At 42.2% G+C, this 22,258-nt stretch overlaps 2 protein-coding genes across 2 annotated transcripts in view; both read left to right on the top strand.

Annotated features, from left to right (window-relative positions):
• Positions 1-22,258, top strand: part of LOC113905304 (olfactory receptor 4C12-like) — a 179,764-nt gene that overhangs the window by 39,836 nt on the left and 117,670 nt on the right. The gene's annotated exons all lie outside the window — the stretch shown is intronic.
• On the top strand, positions 7,825-11,614 carry LOC113905306 (olfactory receptor 4X2-like). Its single transcript, XM_027562345.1, has one exon. It carries the CDS (start codon positions 8,311-8,313, stop codon positions 9,238-9,240), a length of 930 nt encoding a protein of 309 aa, XP_027418146.1. The 5' UTR covers positions 7,825-8,310; the 3' UTR covers positions 9,241-11,614.

Here is a 22,258-nt window from a genome sequence, read left to right as displayed (position 1 = left end):
GATGCCCGCAAAGTCAAGATGTTCATTCTTCACACCCTAGTGCATCCAAAGGTATATATATGTGTGTGTGTGTGTGTGTTATACACGAATATTGCTTCAATGGAGTGTGAAAGTTCCATTGAAAAGTCTCACCTCCACAAAGATTCTCTCATATGTAGGTGAAATCCCCAGTTAGTGTTCCCACTGGCCCTCCCATGACAGGGCCAAGAGGGGCCAGAACTCATTCACAGTCTCCTGTAGGCCACACGGCTGGTCCTGACATCTGCCTGCCTCTTGCCCCATGCACCTGTGGGTGAGGTTCTTGGTGAGTTCCTTGGCGTATGGAGCTGGATCCCACATTTCCCATAGAGGCACTTTTGCTCATGGGTGGATACCAAGTGTTTACTGTTAAAGGGAGGGGGCGGAACTGAGCGCATCCTATGCCAGCGTGATGCTGCCATCACTCTCCATTTTCAGGCATTTGAGGCAATTAAATTCTTCCTTTTTGAAGCTTCTTTGGCCTCTGTTGCTTAATAGTTTTTGTTTGCCAGGTACAGTACCTGGTATGATGTAGCTGCTCAATAAGTACTTGTTACATAGATGTTGTCTGTAACATAGCATCTCTATTATTCTTTATGCTAAATATGCTTACATGATTGATCCTTGAACAATATGGATTTGGACTGTGCAGGGTCACTTATCTGAGGATACTTTCCAATAAATATGTTGAAAAATTTCTCGAGGTTTGTGATAATTTGAAAGAGCTGGTAGATGAACCACGGAGCATAGAAATATCTAAAAAATTAAGAAAAAGCTCAAATTAAGAAATTAAGAAAATTAAGAAAAAAACATGTAGATATTAGCCTACTTTGCTATTTACTGCAAATAATACACACAAATCCATTATAAACTGCTAAATTTGTCAATACTTAATATTACTTAAATATTGGAAACTTTTATGTAATTATTTGCTTATCTTTTTTTAATGTTTTTTTTTGTGTGTGTGTGTGTGTGTGAAATGAAATGAAAGTCACTCAGTTGTGTCCGATTCTCTGTGACCTCATGGACTGTCCTCTGACCATGGGATTCTCCAGGCAAGAATACTGGAATGGGTTGCTATTTCCTTCTCCAAGTGTTTTTTTTTTTTTCAGCTTTGCCAAGAAAATGCACTGGTCATAGCAAACACCCTCTTCCAACAATACACATGGACATCATCAGATGATCAACACCAAAATCAGATTGATTATATTCTTTGCAGCCAAAGATGGAGAAGCTCTGTACAGTCAACAAAAACAGGACCAGGAGCTGACTATGGCTCAGATCATGAACTCCTTATTGCCAAATTCAGACTGAAATTGAAGAAAATAGGGAAAACCAATAGACCATTCAGGTATGACCTTAATCAAATCCCTTATGATTATACAGTGGAAGTGAGAAATAGATTTAAGGGCCTAGATCTGATAGATAGAGTGCCTGATGAACTATGGACTGAGGTTTGTGACATTGTACAGGAGACAGGGATCAAGACCATCCCCATGGAAAAGAAATGCAAAAAAGCAAGATGGCTGTCTGGGGAGGCCTTACAAATAGCTGTGAAAAGAAGAGAAGCGAAAAGCAAAGGAGAAAAGGAAAGATATAAGCATCTGAATGTAGAGTTCCAAAGAATAGCAAGGAAAGATAAGAAAGCCTTCCTCAGCGATCAATGCAAAGAAATAGAGGAAAACAACAGAATGGGAAAGACTAGAGATCTCTTCAAGAAAATTAGAGATACCAAGGGAACATTTCATGCAAAGATGGGCTCGATAAAGGACAGAAATGGTATGGACCTAACAGAAGCAGAAGATATTAAGAAGAGGTGGCAAGAATACACAGAAGAACTGTACAAAAAAGATCTTCATGACCCAGATAATCACGATGGTGTGATCACTCATCTAGAGCCAGACATCCTGGAATGTGAAGTCAAGTGGGCCTTAGAAAGCATCACTAGCAAAGCTAGTGGAGGTGATGGAATTCCAGTTGAGCTATTCCAAATCCTGAAAGATGATGCTGTGAAAGTGCTGCACTCAATATGCCAGAAAATTTGGAAACCTCAGCAGTGGCCACAGGACTGGAAAAGGTCAGTTTTCATTCCAATCCCAAAGAAAGGCAATGCCAAAGATTGCTCAAACTACCGTACAATTGCACTCATCTCACATGCTAGTAAAGTAATGCTCAAAATTCTCCAAGCCAGGCTTCAGAAATACGTGAACCTTGAACTTCATGATGTTCAAGCTGGTTTTAGAAAAGGCAGAGGAACCAGAGATCAAATAGCTAACATCCACAGGATCATCGAAAAAGCAAGAGAGTTCCAGAAAACCATCTATTTCTGCTTTATTGACTATGCCAAAACCTTTGACTGTGTGGATCACAATAAACTGTGGAAAATTCTGACAGAGATGGGAATACCAGACCACCTGACCTGCCTCTTGAGAAATCTGTATGCAGATGAGGAAGCAACAGTTAGAACTGGACATGGAACAACAGACTGGTTCCAAATAGGAAAAGGAGTACGTCAAGGCTGTATATTGTTCACCCTGCTTATTTAACTTATATGCAGAGTACATCATGAGAATCACTGGACTGGAAGAAGCACAAGCTGGAATCAAGATTGCTTGGAGAAATATCAATAAGCTCAGATATGCAGATGACACCACCCTTATGGCAGAAAGTGAAGAGGAACTCAAAAGCCTCTTGAGGAAAGTGAAAAAGTTGGCTTAAAGCTCAACATCCAGAAAACAAAGATCATGGCATCTGGTCCCATCACTTCATGGGAAATAGATGGGGAAACAGTGGAAACAGTGTCAGACTTTATTTTTCTGGGCTCCAAAATCACTGCAGATGGTGACTGCAGCCATGAAATTAAAAGACGCTTACTCCTTGGAAGGAAGGTTATGACCAATCTAGATAGCATATTCAAAAGCAAGACATTACTTTGCTAACAAAGGTCCGTCTAGTCAAGGCTATGGTTTTTCCTGTGGTCATGTTTGGATGTGAGAGTTGGACTGTGAAGAAGGCTGAGTGCTGAAGAATTGATGCTTTTGAACTGTGGTGTTGGAGAAGACTCTTGAGAGTCCCTTGGACTGCAAGGAGATCCAACCAGTCCATTCTGAAGGAGATCAGCCCTGGGATTTCTTTGGAAGGACTGATGCTAAAGCTGAAACTCCAGTACTTTGGCCACCTCATGGGAAGAGTTGACTCATTGGAAAAGACTCTGATGCTGGGAGGGATTGGGGGCAGGAGGAGAAGAGGATGACAAAGGATGAGATGGCTGGATGGCATCACTGACTCGATGGACATGAGTCTGAGTGAACTCTGGAAGTTGGTGATGGACAGAGAAGCCTGGTGTGCTGCGATTCATGGGGTCGCAAAGAGTCAGAGACAACTGAGTGACTGAACTGAACTGAACTGAATTGCTTTACAATGTTGCATTGGTTTCTGCCATGCTGCTGCTGCTGCTGCTGCTGCTAAGTCGCTTCAGTTGTGTCCAACTCTGTGGGACCTCATAGACAGCAGCCCACCAGACTTCCCCGTTCCTGGGATTCTCCAGGCAGGAACACTGGAGTGGGTTGCCATTTCCTTCTCCAAGGCATGAAAGTGAAAAGTGAAAGTGAAGTCGTTCAGTCGTGTCTGACTCTAGCGACCCCATGGCCTGCAGCCCACCAGGCTCCTCCGTCCATAGGGATTTTCCAGGCAAGAGTACTGAAGTGGGTTGCCACTGCCTTCTCCGGGTTTCTGCCATACAATAATGCAAATCAGCCATAAGTGTATATATATATATCCCCTTTCTCTTAGGCTTCCCGCCCACCCCCTGCCCCCATCCCATTCGTCTAGGTCATCACAGAGCATCGCTGGGCTGAACGACCACCACAGAGCAGCTTTCCCTAGCTATTTTACACACTCTTTTGCAACATAAAGGGTAATGGTTAATTCAGGGTTTTCACTCTCAAAAGCACTTGCATTAAAGTCTTTAAAATGATGTTAAAATGTATAATATTTTCTCCTTAATCATTAGTTAAAACTTGGCATCTCGTTAGAACTTTAATCAGCGTTGAATTAATGACATCCTGAATAGCACTGGTCTAGAGCACACTGAGCTTTCAAAGTGCCATTGTGGCACTGGTGAAAGCTTTCACTACAAAAATTTTAATACATATTCGGGTGTGGTCAAGACAGATTAATATAATCACATGTAACCAAAATCCAGCTTGAATAAATACTGCTTTGGACAAATTTTGTTTCCTCTTGAGCAGGGTATCTCAATAGCAGTAGTATTGTTGCTCTGGACTCAGGTAACCTTTGCTGTGGGGGGCTGTCCTGTGCATTGTAAGATACTGCTCAGAATCTCTGGCCTCTTCTCACGAGTTGCTAGCAGCATGTCCTCTCCACCCAGATTGGGATGATAAAAAATGTCTCCAGATATTGGGGGACAAAAACTACCCATGATTCAAAACCACTATACCTTATCCTCATCAATGGCCAGGAAGTGCTATTTCAGTATTCTGACCCTTGTGGCCCATCTTCCTGGGGCCCATCCTTGAAATGGTATCATTTCATGTAAAGTCACGTGATTGAGTTCACGATAAGCAGGAGGTGTGTCTAATTGACTTCTGAACAGCATAGAGGTCCATAGCCTAAGTGCCCTGTGAACACTGGCTGAAATTAATTTAACATTTCCTATTGATTTCTGAAGTTATGTTACCTACAAGGAAGTTTGAGATGTTCGTATCCAGGTCCTGCTTCCCATGAGATAGGTGCCTGATTAGGAAGGGGCCAGGCATGGGTCTCTGGGGACCAATCTTCTCTCACTTGATCATCATGCCTTCCCCCTGGTATCTCTCGGCAGAGTGAACTCAAGGCTGAGCTGCTAGACTTCTTATTTATGGAACATAGAGAGGCAAGTCTACTCTGCTCTTGTTTTTAATCAGGTGGAGTAGATGCACTGGCTTAGTCTCAACATTTGCAAGCCTAAGGCTGGAAGGGGATCATATTTTCCATGTGGCAACTCCTGAGATGTATGAGCTCTGGTTGAGATTTTGGTCTTAGTGCTTTCGGATTGAATAACTGGGAAACCTGCATGCTCTGTGGGGTAGTTTCAGGGCATCATCTGCCTTCTGTGGTCGTAACAGAAAAAAGAATTGTGGTGAGACAACAGAGCCACAGAAACATTGGGGTGAGTTTTGTTTTGTGAGCATGTGTTGATTACAACTGCACTTTGAAAGCAAAGTGAGTTGCCTATGGCATTTTACAAAGTGCTCTCACATTGGTCTGGTCTTTGCCAGAAGCAAGCACTGTGCCAAGTATTGGAATTCAGGGATGAAGAATATGTGGTCTTCGTCCCTGGGGACCTTTATTCTTTCAACATTTTCTGAACACTTACAATGTTGCCAAATACTGAAAGGTTGTTGTTGAATCACGCGAAGACACCGGGATTCTTGGCCCCTGGAGGAGAAGAATTCAATCCGGGGCCAGAGACGAGGCTTGATCGCTCAGAGCTTTTGTGTAATAAAGTTTTATTAAAGTATAAAGGAGATAGAGAAAGCTTCTGACATAGGCATCAGAAGGGGGCAGAAAGAGTACCCACTTGCTAGTGTTAACAATGAAGTTATATACTCCAAAGAATGTCTGGAGGTTGTAAGGACCTCCCATAATTTACATTTTAAGATAACAGAATTAGCCAGAAGGTTTGATCCAGAGACTGTCCTTAGGCAGGATACATTATTGTTATATAATCCTAAGGAATGTGGAGAAAGAAAAAAAGTTTGTCCTTTCTTCCTCCTTGAGAATTCCAGACCCCTCTCTCCTTGAGGACCCCTAGACTCCCTATCAACCTGCCTACGAAATGACTCTCTCACTACATTCCTTAGGATTATATAACAATAATGTATCCTGCCTCGGTCATCTGGGCCTGTCTCCAATGCTAAAGGAAGGAAGCTTTGTGGCGTGAGTTGATGTCATATGACTCCTAGTGTCAAGCACCCTGGAGCTTAACCATACAAGGGCCTATGTTGATACACACTGGTCTCAGTCAACTTGGATAAATCCAGATGGATGAAAAGAGTCTGCTAAACAGTCAGTGCACAATCTTGGTGATGCTTTAGGTGTTGTAAGGTTGGACTTCAGAGGAGGATTTGTCAAGGCACTAGTTGGGATTCTGGGTGGAGAAGTCGTTTGCACTTCTGTTGCCACTGGGGATATACAATTGAAAAAGTGAAGGTACCCGGGTAGAGAGTTGTGAATGTATTGAACTGGAGCTTTTGCAAGGAACTAGGTCACCTAGTGTCCAAGTGTAGAAGCAGATAATTAGGAGGAGAAGCAAAAATAAGGAGTCCTGAGTGTCAAGTGAAATTTCTTCAGAAGACTCTGAAGGGTATATGGGGAGGTGAGAATCCTATTTTGTAAGCCACAAAGAGAAAAGGAGCAAAAGACAGTGAGATAATGGAAATTTGTAGGTAAAAACCAAAGCATTCAAAGTCAATACAGAGATGATTATCATGAAGATAGCAACACTGTCCTTTCTGCCCCTATATCACCCAATGGGGCAACAAATTTTATAATAGGTTTCTCCTAGTCCAAAGTCTGGGATTCGCTGGTGGCTCAGTTCATCACTCATTTGTGTCTGACTCTTTGCGACCCCATGGACTGCAGCACGCCAGGCTTCCCTGTCCATCACCAACTCCCGGAGTTTACTCAAACTCATGTCCATTGAGTCGGTGATGCCATCCAGCCATCTCATCCTCTGTCATCCCCTTCTCCTCCCGCCCTCAATCCCTCCCAGCATCAGGGTCTTTTCCAATGAGTAAGTTCTTCACATCAGGTGGCCAACATATTGGAGTTTCAGCTTAAGCATCAGTCCTTCCAATGAATATTCAGACTGATTTCCTTTAGGATGGACTGGTTGGATCTCCTTACAGTCCAAGGGACTCTCAAGAGTCTTCTCCAACACCACAGTTCAAAAGCATCAATTCTTTGGCACTCAGCTTTCTTTATAATCCAACTCTCACATCAGTACATGATTACTGGAAAAGCTGTAACTTTGACTAGACAGATCTGTGTTGGCAAAGTAATGTTTCTGCTTTTGAATATGCTGTCTAGGTTGCTCATAACTTTTCTTCCAAGGAGCAAGCGTCTTTTAATTTCATGGCTGCACTCACCATCTGCAGTGATTTTGGAGTCCAAAAAAATAAAGTCTGTCACTGTTTCCATTGTTTCCCCATCTATTTGCCATGAAGTGATGGGACCTGATCCCATGATCTTAGTTTTCTGAATGCTGAGTTTTAAGCGAACTTTTTCACTCTCCTCTTTCACTTTCATCAAGAAGTTCTTCAGTTCTTCATTTTCTGTCATAAAGGTGGTGTCACCTGCATATCTGAGGTTATTGATATTTCTCCCAGCAGTCTTGATTCCAGCTAGTGCTTCATCCAGTCCAGCATTTATCATGATGTAGTCTGCATTTAAGTTAAATAAGCAGGGTGACAATATACAGCCTTGATGCACTCCTTTCCCGATTTGGAACCAGTCTGTAGTTCCATGTCCAGTTCTAACTGTTGCTTCTTGACCTGCATACAGATTTCTCAGGAGGCAGATCAGGCGGTCTGGTATTCCCATCTCTTTAAGAATTTCCCAGTGTTTGTTGTGATCCACACAGTCAAAGGCTTTGGTATAGTCAATAAAGCAGAAGTAGATGTTTTTCTGGAAAATCTGCCTTCAATGCAGGAGACCTGGGTTGGATCCTCTGGTGAGGAAGATCCCCTGGAGAAGGGAATGGCTACCTACTCCAGTATTCTTGCCTGGATAATTCCATGGATGAAGGAGCCTGGTGGACTACAGCCCATAGGGCCTCAAAGAGTCAGACTTAATTGAGAGACTAACACTTTCAGCTGTTTCACAGTTCAAAGTCTAATCCACTAGTCCAACCTCTACCTACAAAACGCTTTTACTTTTCAGTTGCCTGACTTTTTTCAGGATTTCCCATTGTCTGTTGACTGAACTCCAAAGTCCATACGAGTCTTTTATGAAGTGATACTATAACCTATTTCCAGCTTTAGTATTTCTATTTCCACTTTACTCCAGCCTTACTCAATGAATTTCCATTGTTTGTACATCCTCTTCTGCTTTTTTGAAGTGTTCTTCCCTTTTTTTTCACATGACTAACTCCTACTAATCTTTCAGTATCCAGGTCACAAGCTTCTCAGACATGCAAGGGATTGTTATGCAATTTTCCTACTTAATGTATGAGTCTTTTGTTTCATTTCAGATCACCCATTGAAATTCCTGCCTCCTGGTGGCTATGTCATGGCTAAAACACACAATGTGACAGAATTCATTTTCCTGGGACTTTCTTCCAATCCAGAGGTGCAGAAAGTCTGCTTTGTGATGTTTCTGCTCCTGTACACAGCCACTGTGCTGGGGAATTTCCTCATTGTCCTCACTGTCAGGAGCAGCAGAAGCCTTGGCTCCCCCATGTACTTCTTCCTTAGCTACCTGTCCTTTGTGGAGATCTGCTACGCCTCGACAACAGTCCCCAGACTCATCTCAGATCTGCTGGCTGAGAGGAAAGCCATACCTCTGTGGGGCTGCATGTCACAAGTTTTCTTTATCCACTTCTTTGGTGGCATTGAAATGTTCTTGCTCACTGTGATGGCCTATGACCGCTACGTGGCCATCTGCAAGCCCCTCAGCTACACCACCATCATGAGCCGGCAGGCGTGTGCCCTCCTGGTGGGAGCAGCATGGGTGGGGGGCTTTGTGCATTCCTTGGCCCAAATCCTTCTCATCTTCCACTTGCCCTTCTGTGGCCCCAATGTGATCGACCACTATTTCTGTGACGTGCTTCCCCTGCTCAAACTTGCCTGCTCTGACACCGTCCTCATTGGTCTTCTGATCGTTGCCAACGGGGGGACCCTGTCTGTGATCAGCTTTGTGGTCCTCTTAGCCTCCTATGTGGTCATCTTGCTCCATCTGAGGACTCGGAGCTCCGCGGGGCGGCGCAAGGCCCTGTCCACCTGTGGGTCCCATGTCACTGTGGTCACCTTGTTCTTTGGGCCCTGCATCTTCATCTATCTGAGACCTTCTACCACCCTGTCTGTGGACAAGACGGTGGCTGTGTTCTACACGGTGATCACCCCACTGCTTAACCCTGTCATCTACTCCCTGAGAAATGCTGAAGTGAAGAAGGCCATGAGGAGGCTGTGGGTCAGAGCAATCAAATTAGAAGAGAGGTAGAGGCTGAGCCTTGGTCTTGATCCTCGGGCTTAGAATGATGGTGAATAAAAGCGAAGTGACACAATGGAATGAAGGACACTTCCTAGGGTTTATTTTTAGATTACTCCAACTGGTTCCATTCTTCAACAGCTTCATTGTACTCATTTATTAAATATTTTCTTTTATGGATATACTATTACTTAACTAGCCATTTTTCTGTTACATGTTTAGATTATTTATATATTTTTACTACTATAAATAATAATGTGCTAAGTATTCTTGAATAAAAATCTTGATTGATACTTCTCATTTTTAAGTCTAATTTGCTATAATAAATTTACTGCATTAAAAGTTACTATAACTTTTGATGCATAGTCTCAAATCAATTCTCAGAAGGTTTGTAATCCAGCACAGTCATTACAGTTTTTCTTGGTGAGAAATAAAGTTTTATACACTCTCAAATGACCTCCCCACAAGATGTTTATTAATTGTAAAAATTTAAAGGTAACTTTATAGTTGTGAAACCTGGTAGACACTTCCTTTAACTATTACTCACATTTATTATTGCCATTTACAAAGAGACACACAACGTCAGTGTGATATTTCTACCCAAAATACATAATATGAGTTTAATTATGAAAAAAAGTCGGTCAAACTTTAGTCAAAAGACATTTTGAAAGGAGAGAGATCAAGATGGTAGAGTAGGAGGAAGCTGGCTCATCTCCCTTCGTAAATATATGAAAACTACAGCTGCATATACAGTGACTCTCACTGAAGTTGGTACAGGTACTAGCAGAATTGTTCTTCTACAACCAAAGCTGTAAAGAGAGATCCCCATGGATTCTGATGGAAAGGGAGGAGATGTGATCTGTTTAGGACTCACACCCCCACTGGGGAACACAGAAAAGGAGAGGATATTATAGACTCAGGGTATTGAGGGGTTGAAACTACGTATTAAACACCCCAGGCCTGAAGTCTGATACCAGGAAGAGGAGCCCTCTTAGCTGGCTTGAAAACCAATGGGGCTTACCAGAAGGATTTAAGAATCCAAGACTCTGCTCTTAAAAGCATACACACAGCCTTGCTTACTCCAAGTTACAGCACAAAGACAGCAGATTGAAAACTGTCTGGGGATCTAGCTGTTCCTCCAGCACCCCTCAAGCATGCCACTCTTCTTGCCTGTCTGCGCTGGGCCCCTAATGCTCTGGGGCTGTTTACCAGTAAGCCAGAGGCTGCCACTACTAACAGGGAGCACATATTTGAGGGAAAAAACCAGAATGAATCCAGCCCCTGTTTCTGATTGGGGCAGAAGGAGCCATTGCCAGTGCATGCTTTGGTGCACACACTTGGGAGAGTGAGACTAGCTCCAGGGCAGAGAGGGCCTCTGCTGTTGTCTCTGTACACTCTCAGAAGGGAGCGAAACTAGCTCTAGGTGGAGACCTCCATCAAAGTACTGAAAGGAAAAAGCCTACAACCTAGGATACTCTACCAGCAAGATTATTTTTCAAAATTGAAGGAGAAATAAATAACTTCTCAGACTAGCAAAAACTAAAAGATTTCATCAATACTAACCTGACCTTATAAGAAGTATTAAAGGGTCTACTTAAGGGAAAGATAAAAGGCTACAGAACTAAGAAATTATAGGAAGGGGAAAATTCCACTGGTAAAGGCAAATATATAATAAAGGCTGTGGATCAGCTACTTAAGTAAACTAGCATGAAATTTAAAAGACAAACAATGTAAAATCAGGTATCACTACAATAAAGAGTTAAGGGATATGCATGAAGATGTAGAATATAACATCAAAAAATGTGGGGAGGAGTGAAAAATACAGAGATTTTAGAATGTGTTTGCATTTAAATGACAATCAGTTTAAAACAAGTAGATACAGGTCAACGTATATGAATTCCATGATTACCACAAATCAAAAACCTACAATATATACACAAAAATTAGAGAGAAAGAAGCACAAACAGCATTAAAGAAAATCATCAAACCACAAGGGAAGAGTCTAAAAGAACAACAGAGTAGAACTACAAAGACAATCAGAAAATAAACGGCAAAATCACTAGTCCATACCTATCAACAATTACTTAAAATTTTACTGGGCTAAATGCTCTAACCAAAGACTTAGGGAGGTTATTTGGATAAATAAACAAGGCTTATCTAAGTGCTACCTCCAGGAGACTTCAGAGATAAAGATACAAACAGACTGAAAGTGTGGGGATGGAAGGAATATATCATGAAAACAGAAATGGAAAGAAAGCTGGGATAGCAATATGCATTTCAGACAAAATATGCTTTAAAAAAATCTATAATAGACAAGAAAAGACATTACACAATGATAAAGTGATAAATATGAGAAGGTGATATAGCATTTATAATATACTTACTATAGGAGGATCTAACTATATAAGACTATATAAATTATATATATATATAAATTTTATATATATAAAAATATATATAAATTATAAATTATGTATATAAATTATTATATATATAATTTATATTAATATAAATTGAAACAATAATACAGTAATTGGAAGGGACTTGTCCGCTTACTTCATTGAACAGTCATTCAGATTTCTCTACCTGTTAACATCCTACCCACCCTCAAAAACCCACCTGAAATGCTGCTGCCTTAAAATTTATCAAAACTTAGGTACACACACACTTACAGACCATGTAAGTGTAAAGCATGGTACTATTTGCAGTAGAGAGAAATGTAAACAAATGTGAAGATGCAATATCAAGTCAAACTTCATAAAACTAATGGTAGTACATACAGTATGACTGTAATAATTCCATTGCCACCTCCTGTTGCTATGACAGTGAGCTCAAGTGTTGCAAAGATACACTTAAAATGCATCTTCATGCTAATCAATTACCCATGAGCAGTCACCTCTGCAGTAAATTGTTTTTCTCAGTAGAAAGTGATCTCTTGAGGTTCTTGTGTAGTTTTCATCATATTTAGTGCAATATCGTAAACATTGGATAACACTAGGGACCCTTATGAAGTGCCACCAGTGATTCTAGAAGTACTTTTAAGAAGCAAAGTCATGACGTTACAGAAAAGTTGAATTGCTTGATATGTTCCATAGATTGAGATATGCAGCAAGGGTCGCCTGCCACTTTAATATAAATGATTCTAGTATAAGGATGATTGTAAAAAGGAAAGAAAATCCATAAAGCTATCATTGCAGCTATTGGTTCCATTGACACTTTGAAGTCAGGAAGTACCTTGCCAGTAAGGGACTGTCTTTTAAATCTCTTTTGGTTTTGGACAATGCCCTTGATTACTCCTTGGAAGGAAAGTTATGACCAACTTAGACAGCATATTAAAAAGCAGAGACATTACTTTGCCAACAAAGGTCTGTCTAGTCAAGGCTATGGTTTTTCCAGTGGTCAGGTATGGATGTGAGAGTTGGACTATAAAGAATGCTGAGTGCCAAAGAATTAATGCTTTTGAGCTGTGGTGTTGGAGAAGACTCTTGAGAGTCCCTTGGACTGCAAGGAGATCCAACCAGTCCATCCTAAAGAAGATCATCAGTCCTGGGTGTTCATTGGAAGGACTGATATTGAAGCTGAAACTCCTATACTTTGGCCACTTGATGCGAAGAGCTGACTCATTGGAAAAGACTATGATGCTGGGAAAGATTGAGGGCAGGAGGACAAGGGGATGACAGGGGATGAGATGGTTGTATGGCATCACCGACTCGATGGACATGGGTTTGGGTGGACTCCGGGAGTTGGTGATGGACAGGGAGGCCTGGCGTGCTGCGGTTCATGGGGTCGCAAAGAGTCGGACACGACTGGGTGACTGAACTGGACTTGATTACTCAGAACCCTGTGAGGTTAACACTGAAAGCATCAAAGTTGTCTGCTTGTCCCCAAACACAAGGAGTATAATTAAGCCTCTAGATTGAGGGAGGGGGCAGGAGGAGAAAGGGACGACAGAGGTTGAGATGGCTGGATGGCATCACTGACTCGATGGACGTGAGTCTGAGTGAACTCCGGGAGTTGGTGATGGACAGGGAGGCCTGGCGTGCTGCAATTCATGGGGTCGCAAAGAGTCAGACACGACTGAGCAACTGAACTGAATTGAACTGAAGTGAAGGACCTTTGAGGTTCATTATCTGTGTTGCTCTATGGAAAGGATTGTCAACACTATGGGAGAGAACCTGATAGAGAAAGCACCATGAAAGTCTGGAATAATCACACCAGTGAAGATGCCATTATTGAAAAATCTGTGAAACATCAAGCCTGAAACAATAAATTCCTGCTACAGAAAACTTTCCAGATGCTGTGCATGACTTCACAGGATTTATGACAGAACCAATCAAGAAAATCATGAAAGAGATTGTGGATATGGAAAACAAAATAGGTAGGGAGTGAAGTGTTTCAAGATATGGATCTTGAAGAAATTCAAGAGCTAATAGACTGCACGCTAGTGGCATTAGCAGAAGGCACCTTGATGGAGGTAAGTGCTTCCAAATCGGCGCCCAAAAATGAAGAAAACATCAAAGTAGCACCAGGAGACACTGACATTGGACAGCTTGCACAAGGGTTCCAATTAGAAAGGGCTGATTTTGACTTCTTTTAAAACATAGACGCTTCTATGAAATAGCCACAGAAACTAAATAGTAGAAGAAGGATTAGTACTTTGTAGAAACAATTTTACAGAAACAAAAAGCAAAAAGTCAGACAGAAGTTATGATGTATTTCCATACAGTTACATCAAATGCATCTGCCTCTTCTGCCTCCCCTTCCACCTCTGCCCGAGACAGCAAGACCAACCCCTCTTCTTCCTCCTCTTCCTCAGTCCACTCAGCGTGAAGATGAGGAGGATGGTAGCAAGGAGTTGGACATGACGGAGCGGCTGAACTGAACTGAAAGCATTTGGTCCAGACCTAAACTCAGGGGAGCTGCCCTCCCTTTCTCTCAGTCCTTGATGCAGCTAGGATGTTAGTCTGCAGGCTGTGACAGGAGTTGCTTACTCATGTGGATGTTTCATTTTCTCCCGAGATCTACAGAAAGGACATTAGCAATGAACTTGAGTCACTGGATATTGCAAGAACAGATAATATCTACTTCTACTAAACTGTCAAAATTCTCAGGGATTATCTCATCTATTGAGGATTGAGAGTTAGTTGGTCTATTGAGGGATAATTGATCACTTTTTTCCTGGTCTCACTGGAAAAAACACAGGAATCAATGAAAACATTTTATTTTTTTTTAAGAGGCTGAGATTGTAAAATGTTTAAAATGCCTTCTTACTTCACAGAAGTGTAATGATATAACACAGCATTGGAGACCTCCTGGTTAGGTTCTTAATTGTCAGTTCTGTTACAACATAAAACCCCAAGAAAATGTGTTTTCTAGGCAATAAATTGGAGAAGGAAATGACAACCCACTCCAGTATGCTTGCCTAGAGAATCCTGTGGACAGAGGAGCCTGGTGGGCTGCCGTCTGTGGGGTCACACAGTGTCGGACACGACTGAAGCGACTTAGCTGTAGCTGTAGGCAATAAATACAATAGTACAAAAGAAAATTTGTAGAGGGCAGAAGACTACTCTGTGTATACAATTTTGTATTCTCTTCCCACTTATTATTTGTATCCTTTTGGGTATAGCTTGAACTGCATATAACAGGAAACAGAGCCGCTTATAAGATGGAAGTACAGAGGCAGACAAGCCAGCGTGATTATTGAGGTCTACCAATATTATCAGAAATCTAGACTCTGCCACCTCAATCCTGCAGCTTTAGCCTCATCACCTCTAAGGGCTGCCAGTGCTGTGCTCCAGTGCTGCCCAGTGGAATTTTATGCTGTGCTAGAGACGTGCTCTGTCGGTGTTGTCCTGTGTGATAGTGACAACTGAGATGTGGCTATCCAGACCAAGGAATGGAATTTTAAAATGTATTTATTTTTAATAAGTTAAAGGTAAAACGTTTTGTGGGGCTAGTGGGTACCATGCTGGACAACACAGCTCTCACATTTCATCTGTCTTCCCAGGAAGCAGGAAAGGAGTACGGGGAAGGGGCAAATGAATTCCTTTCTTTTCAGATTTTTCAAAAGTGCCACATAGCACTTTTACTTTCACATTATATGATGGACGTTAGTCACATGATTACCCTTATTTGCAGGGGAGATTGGAAACTAAAATATTTTCTTCTGTGTAGAATTATGTTCTGCTAAATATCAGGGTTTTGCCCTGTTCCAAAAGGGAAGAGGATGGATGTAAGGATTGGCTTATGGTCTCAGGCAGTCTATTAGAGTCTATTGTATGCTCAGTCACTCTGTCGTGTCAGACTCTGTGGCCCCATGTACTGTAGCCCACCAGGCTCCTCTGTCCATGGGATTTTCTAGGCAAGAATACTGGAATGGTTGCCATTTCCTCCTTCAGGGGACCTTCCCCACCCAGGGATTGAACCTACATCTCGCAGATTCTTTACCACTGAACCACCTGGGAATCTATTACCCATGTAATTAAACACTTTTTATAAACATGATTTTGATAGCTTGATTATGTCACAGAGTCCAATTGTGGCATAATTTACTAATTATTCACTCACTTCAGAATTTTCAGATACATTTAATAACTTATTCAACAAAACTTAATGAGCATGTGCTGCATTCCAGACATTGATGAAGAGACTGACGCATGGGGGGAACTAAGTGACTTGAATCCATGAATGTTAGAATCAGGAGGTACATTGGAGTTAACCTAGTGCAATCCTGTCACGTTATACAGAAGAGGAAACCCGGGAGAGTGACAGGTGAAACGGTGAGATGACGTGGCCTAAGTTAGTTAATCGACTCCTGACCCAGCTAGTGCCCAGGGGTCCTGGCTCCCTGCGGTCCTTTTTCTTTTCTGTTTTTTCTCCTGTTAATTCTCAGTAGTACAGTCTGGAAAAAATTTTCCTTCATCTTACTTTCAAGTTTCCTCTCTTACTGTCTCATTCTTGAGTACAAAAACCTTATAGAAATCTCACTAAGCTAATTGAAAGTGATTTTGAATCTTTCCCCAAGTCATAGTTTACTTGGTAAAGTTCACCCTAGAGAAAGGAAATTCCATGGGGAAATTGTTCCCTTGATTATATGTGTGGCTGACATTATTTCAAATAGTTCATGGATCTAAGCATTTAATCACAACCCTTGGACTTTCAGTGGGTGGATAGGTTTGTCTACAGGAAAGGCAGGATCTTAAAAATCTCTGGGTTGCTGCTTCCTGGACTTATGTGTATTTCTTCTATATTTTATAAATCCAGATATTAATCTGTATCCAAATCCTCTGTATTTTCCTTTTTGTTTTTGCTGATTCATCTTAGCCATGACCTTTGTTTTCTAAAAGTCCTAGGAATATTGCTGATTTTTCTCTTGGGGACAAGATCTGATCTTGAGTCCAGTAGCAACCACCACACAGTCCCATCAGAAGGCAGCTTAGTGTTATTGAAAGAGCACTCATTTCTAAGTTAGTAACCTGGCAACTAACTGGTGTGTGCCTTAGGATCCAATTAACATGGCTCCTCCTCTGTCACTCTATCTATAAACAAAGGAGGTTAGAATGAAAGGTCTCTAAATCTTTTTAGCACGACTCTTAGAGTGGCGTAGCTGAGTGTGACCTGAACTTGGCTCACTGGGGGCCCTCAGGGGAAAATCATCTGAGTGTGTTAATATTAGCCAAAGCATCTTGCTTGTTAGGATTCCCAGAGAGATTTAATGCTTCATCCCCTCCCAGTTTCTCCAAACCAGATCATTTCCTGAAGTAATGATCGATTCCAGCAGAAGCTAGCTTCATGCTGAATTGGAGGCACTTGAATGCATTTGGGATCCATCTGAGCAGTTGCCTGCCCTAAGGCAGAACGGACCATACCAGATTCTCTGACTTAAGGGTAGGTGATGTGACTGGAAGTAAGTTGTAGAGTTTCTGACTAGCCATATGTATAATATTGGGCAAGTCAGTTCTCTTTCAGCCACAAACGCTCATTTGTTAATTTACAAATTGCATACTGTTTATTTCTTTTTGGTTATGTCACAGGTATGTGGGAATTTCCCTGACCAGGGATCAAACCCATGTCCCCCTGCATGGGAAGTCTTAACCACTGGGCAACCAGGGAACTCCCTCATTTGTTAAACCGACTCTGTGACCGCATGGGCTGTAGCCGGCCAGGCTCCTCCATCCATGGGATTTTCCAGGCAAGAGTACTGGAGTGGGTTGCCATTTCCTTCTCTAGGGGATCTTCCTGACCCAGGGATTGAACCCGGGTCTGCCCGCATTATAGGCCAGACGCTTTACTGTCCGAGCCACCAGGGAAGATCATGCTATTTATTTATTTTTTTTTGTTATGCCACAAGCATGTGGGAACTTCCCTGACCAGGGATCAAACCCATGGCCCCCTTCCTGGGAAGTCTTAACCACTGGACAACCAGGGAAGTCCCTCCTTTGTTAATTAGGTGGTCGATTTTGAAGATTTTTTTGGAGGGAGGGGACAGGGCAAGGAATCGATTTATTCATTTTTGTAAAATATACGTAATGTAAGATTTGGTGATTTGTAAGTCTTTTACAATTTTGTGATTCTGTGAGGTAATATTTGGTATTATCAAGTGAGAACCATGTCATTGAGGTGGAGGGACTTCATTCCGAGACCAGTCCCAGTGGCACATGAAGCTCTCTTTTATTGTCTGCCTTCTATCTATCACTGGCTCTGGTCCCCAGTCCAGCAGGTTACCTGATGTACATGCTCAAATGCTGATTTAGGCTTTTACATGCTGGTCACGTCTTCTTTCCATGTTTCTTGGGGAGGCAGCTTTGCAGGGAACAAGGAGGTATGTCTTCTCACTTAAGTGAGAGAGATGGTGGGAATGGCCAGTTAATTCCCTTACTGCCAGGGTCCAGCCCTGGCTGATCCAGGGTATTTGAAGCAGGGACGGCGTCGGCGAGGATCAGGATACAATAGCTTCAATTAGTTATTAATTAAAGATGTAAAGAGTAATAGAATGAGGATAGCTCAGTAGGAAAATTCAGTGGAGAAAAGAGGCTGAGTAGCTTGGTTTACGCGGGAGACCAAGAAAACTTCAAGACAAGAAGTTTGCACCACTTATGTAGGCTGCAGGCGTCCTTCCGTTCTCCCAAAGGAGAGGAGACACTGAGGCCTCCCCGGTCAGATCTTAGAAGCCCAGGCAAAATTAGTAAGTTTGGTGGGTTCCGCGCTCCAATGGAGACTCAGCCAGAGTGAGAGAGAGAGCGACATGGGGAGACCAGTATTTCGAGAAACTGATCCCAATTCTTTATTTTCCATGGTCTACTTTTATACACTGAGATGTTATGCAAAAGTCACGTGGGGCCAGCAGTCCTGACTTTTATCAAAGTCAGGTGCTTCATACAAATGTATACAGAGGTCTTAGGGGTGTTACATCGTCTTCTGGCTGGGGGCCTGCTGACAATTTATGACCCTCTCCTTGTGACAGCAGTCAGTCAACCAGGACACTTATTTCTCCAGGGGTGATTATTCTCAAAACAGACACCACTCAAATAAAGTTACATTCCTATAGGGTGAGGGTGTAGTGGGTTTTAGTTAAGGAAAGAATTTACTTAGCCTAAGGTCTAACGTGATTTATATCAAAGGTTAATACTTATTTCTTCTATATATTCATTAATGTGTGTAAGTGCAGGGGATGTGGAGACGTAGCAACAAACATTGGCTCAACAAATGAAAAACCCTTCACCAATACAATTTCTAATCAGCCCACTATACTTATACTAATAGTTTCCTAACTTTTCTAAGGAACCTGTTTTTAGAAGGTTTAAAGCATCTTGTGCCTCTCATGGCTGGGAGGCTGTGAACAATCACATGTGGCTGGACAAGCCTGTCAGGCAGGCTAGAGAACCTTCAGAGGAGTCTGTAGGTTGAAACACTCCTATCATGCCCAGGAATTATTATTAACTGGAGGTCTAAGTTAACTCCTTCTCCAAAAGAGGTGGTGGGGGACAGCTCCCCGTAAAGTCAGAGGTGTAGGTGAGAGCACAAAGTAGTAAAGTAGGCAGGCTCTGGTTATGGGGGTAGATGCTCGAGGATTTCCAGGGGGACTCCTGAGGCTTGATTCCACCTTTGTGTATGTCAAGCCCCCTTCCTCATGACCTTTGCCACGGGTGGAGTACCTCACGCTGGCCCCCAACATCTTACCTGTGCTTCTATTTCCTCATCTGTATAAAAAAAGCAGTGATTATAGTAATATCCACATTACAGGCCTGTTGTGAGAATTAAATGAATTAGTGTATGTAAATAGCAAGTACTATTGCAATGCTAGCTATAATTATTAACCAAAAAATGCAATTAATAATAAAGACTGAAGAAGAATATTAAGCAGAAAATTTTGAATGTCATCATAATATATGATAGTTTGTATAGACTCAGAAGCTATAATTATGAAATGATTTAGAAGAGGTATGATAAAATACTATGAGAGACCAAAGAAAAGACTATTACTCCTGTAGTAGTGAGGTTCTTTATCTCTAAAGTAGGGATGCTAAGCATAAAGACAGAGGAAAGAAACTTTGTGTTAAGAAATACCATATAATATTCCATTGGGTAATGAAAAAACAAGGATGCAAACACAGGCAATGGTCAGTTCAAGAAGGACCTGGAATTCATAGTGAGAATATTATATTTTGTGCCATGGGCAATGGGGGGCTGTTGCTAGATTTTAGATAGAGATGTAGCGTAACAAGATTTACATTTAAGGATAATCACCAAAGGATTTACAGTGCCTAAAGAAGAGAAGACACATGGTTGGAGGAGTCTTAAAGGCAAGCATCATTGAACAAACAGGACTGGGTTGGAAGGTGGGTCGAATTGGAAGGGATAAGGAGAGGTCATTTCTGGTGAAGGAGGGCTCTGTGGTGGGGATTATCAGGGTGGGCTTGTGTGAGGAGGAGAGGACCCTGAGTTGAATAGAGGTGAGTCGAAGTTTAGTGGGTAGGAGGGTGATAGTTGAAGTGGCTCAATCTGTTCAAGTCTTTAAAAGTGAGCAGGAGAGCTTAGGTTTTCCCCAACTCATTCAAAGCCAGTGGAGGATCTGAGGAAAGAAGGGTCTAAGGAACACTTTTCTGGCTGTAGTCTGCAGGATGGATGGAGTGGGACCATCTGGAGGCTGAGAAGCTCCGGTAATCTTGGTATCAGCTGACAGCAGTATAGACGGTGGTAGCAGGAAGAATGGAAAAAAGAATGGCCCGCAGGAGAGGATCAAAGACAGAATGAACGGGATGCGGTGGCAGGAGAGGTGATCAAAGACAAAATGAACGGGAAGAGGTAGGAGGAGAGGTGATCAGAGACAGAATGAATGGGATGTGGTAACTGACTGGGTGCGGGGATGAAAGGGAGGCATGGATCACACAGGACACCACAGCGACAAGCCTGGCATCTTGGAGGCTGATGATGCCTCCGGGTATCTTCCAGGTCACCCTTGCTTTAGGTCTCCTGTTACTCTGTAGTTTAGTCTTATTAGATTCAACCTCGTGGGCTCAGTCACTCAGTTGTGTCAGACTCTTTGTGACCCCATGGGTTGTAGCCCCACAAGGCTCCTTTGTCCATGGAATTTTCCAGGCAAGAATACTGGAGTGAGTTGCCATTTCCTTCTTTGATTCAACCCTAATCTCTGTCCAAATCATTTTCTTGGGTTTGTGAGTGTAAATGTAGTAATGGTGATTCTTGAGAATCACAGTCTTCTCTTTCAACCATTGAGCTGCTTGATTTTCCAAGGTGGGAGATTGTGCCAGGTATATTTAATGATTTTGGGTCCCTGGTGCCTCTATTGGAAATCCCACCACACTGTGATGTGCTTAACAATACTGCTTTTGTTTGGCATGACCATCAACACAACTTCTCTGCAGCATCCACCTTCCTGGAATTTTAGCTCTCTAGTAGGTAGCTTTCTTCTTTGTTGAATGGCAAAACTCCTTTGCTTCTGCAAAGAGAATTTCCTATTATTTTTATTTTACTTCCAAGAAATTATATTGTTCTGATTCCCATTCAGGCAGACAGATAATCCCACGGCAGATATGGTGGATATTTATGTCGGTATAGAATATTTTTTTTTAATAAACCATTTGTGAGAAAAGATATCATTTGGGGGTTTGAAGAAACTTAACATATCTCTTTCTATGTGAATGGTGAATTAATTTCTAAATTAAAGGAATAAGGCATTTTGAAGGGAAGAAACATTATCTTTGTTTAGGATCAAAGATATAACAGGAAAAGATGATAATGAAGATTGTGGTGTATAATCTGCTACAAGTGGCTTTTCTGAACCCTAGTCTCAGGTAAAGCTTCACATCCATTCATGGCAAGTAAATATACTTGGGACTTATATCAAAAGGGCACCGTTCTCTGTCCATGGAATTCTCCAGGCAAGAATGCTGGAGTAGTTTGCCATTTCCTACTCTAGGGGAATTCCATGGACAGAGGAGCCTGGTGGGCTACAGTCCACAGGCTTGCAGAGTCAGACATGACTGAGTGACTGAAACAGACACAGATGGGACCTACCCTAAGAAGCTGTCTGTCTCTGCCTCACTGAAACAGAACTTGCCCCAGGGCAGTGTAGAAAGTGTTCTCTCTGCAGCATCTCACTCCAAGAAAAGGAGGAGAGGGCATGCCTAATCTCCGCTTCCCAATTTACTCCACCTCCGCGGAGGCAGCGTGGTGCCAGGAGTTTAGTGGCTGTAACTTCCTCTGTGTGAAGCAAACATCAGGAATGTAGCGGAAAGGCTCTCCTCCAGCCTCCTATTGGTGGTGTGCTGGTAAATAGTTAATAACTGGCTCTCCTAAGTAAAGAACACTGATTTGTATCATTTCCTGATTTCCAACGTGCTCCCACCATGGCTAATTTCAAGCTACCAATGTGATGTGTGGAGTTGAAAGAGATGCCTGTGACAGATTCTCCTGAGCTGGTCTGAACTGGATCCAACACAGCACAGCTTCCAACACTTGTACACTTAACTCATGTCTTCATGGAATATTAATTGTAGGAAGAAAGGGG

Source organism: Bos indicus x Bos taurus, chromosome 15 (genome assembly GCF_003369695.1).
Source record: "Bos indicus x Bos taurus breed Angus x Brahman F1 hybrid chromosome 15, Bos_hybrid_MaternalHap_v2.0, whole genome shotgun sequence".
NCBI lineage: Eukaryota > Metazoa > Chordata > Mammalia > Artiodactyla > Bovidae > Bos > Bos indicus x Bos taurus.
The sequence above is the reverse complement of the archived record's forward strand: the minus strand, read 5'-3'. Positions and strand labels throughout refer to the sequence as shown.

Bases quoted from the DNA above. Each gene is read 5' to 3' on its own strand.
- LOC113905306 (XM_027562345.1), top strand. From the start codon at position 8,311: ATGGCTAAAACACACAATGTGACAGAATTCATTTTCCTGGGACTTTCT.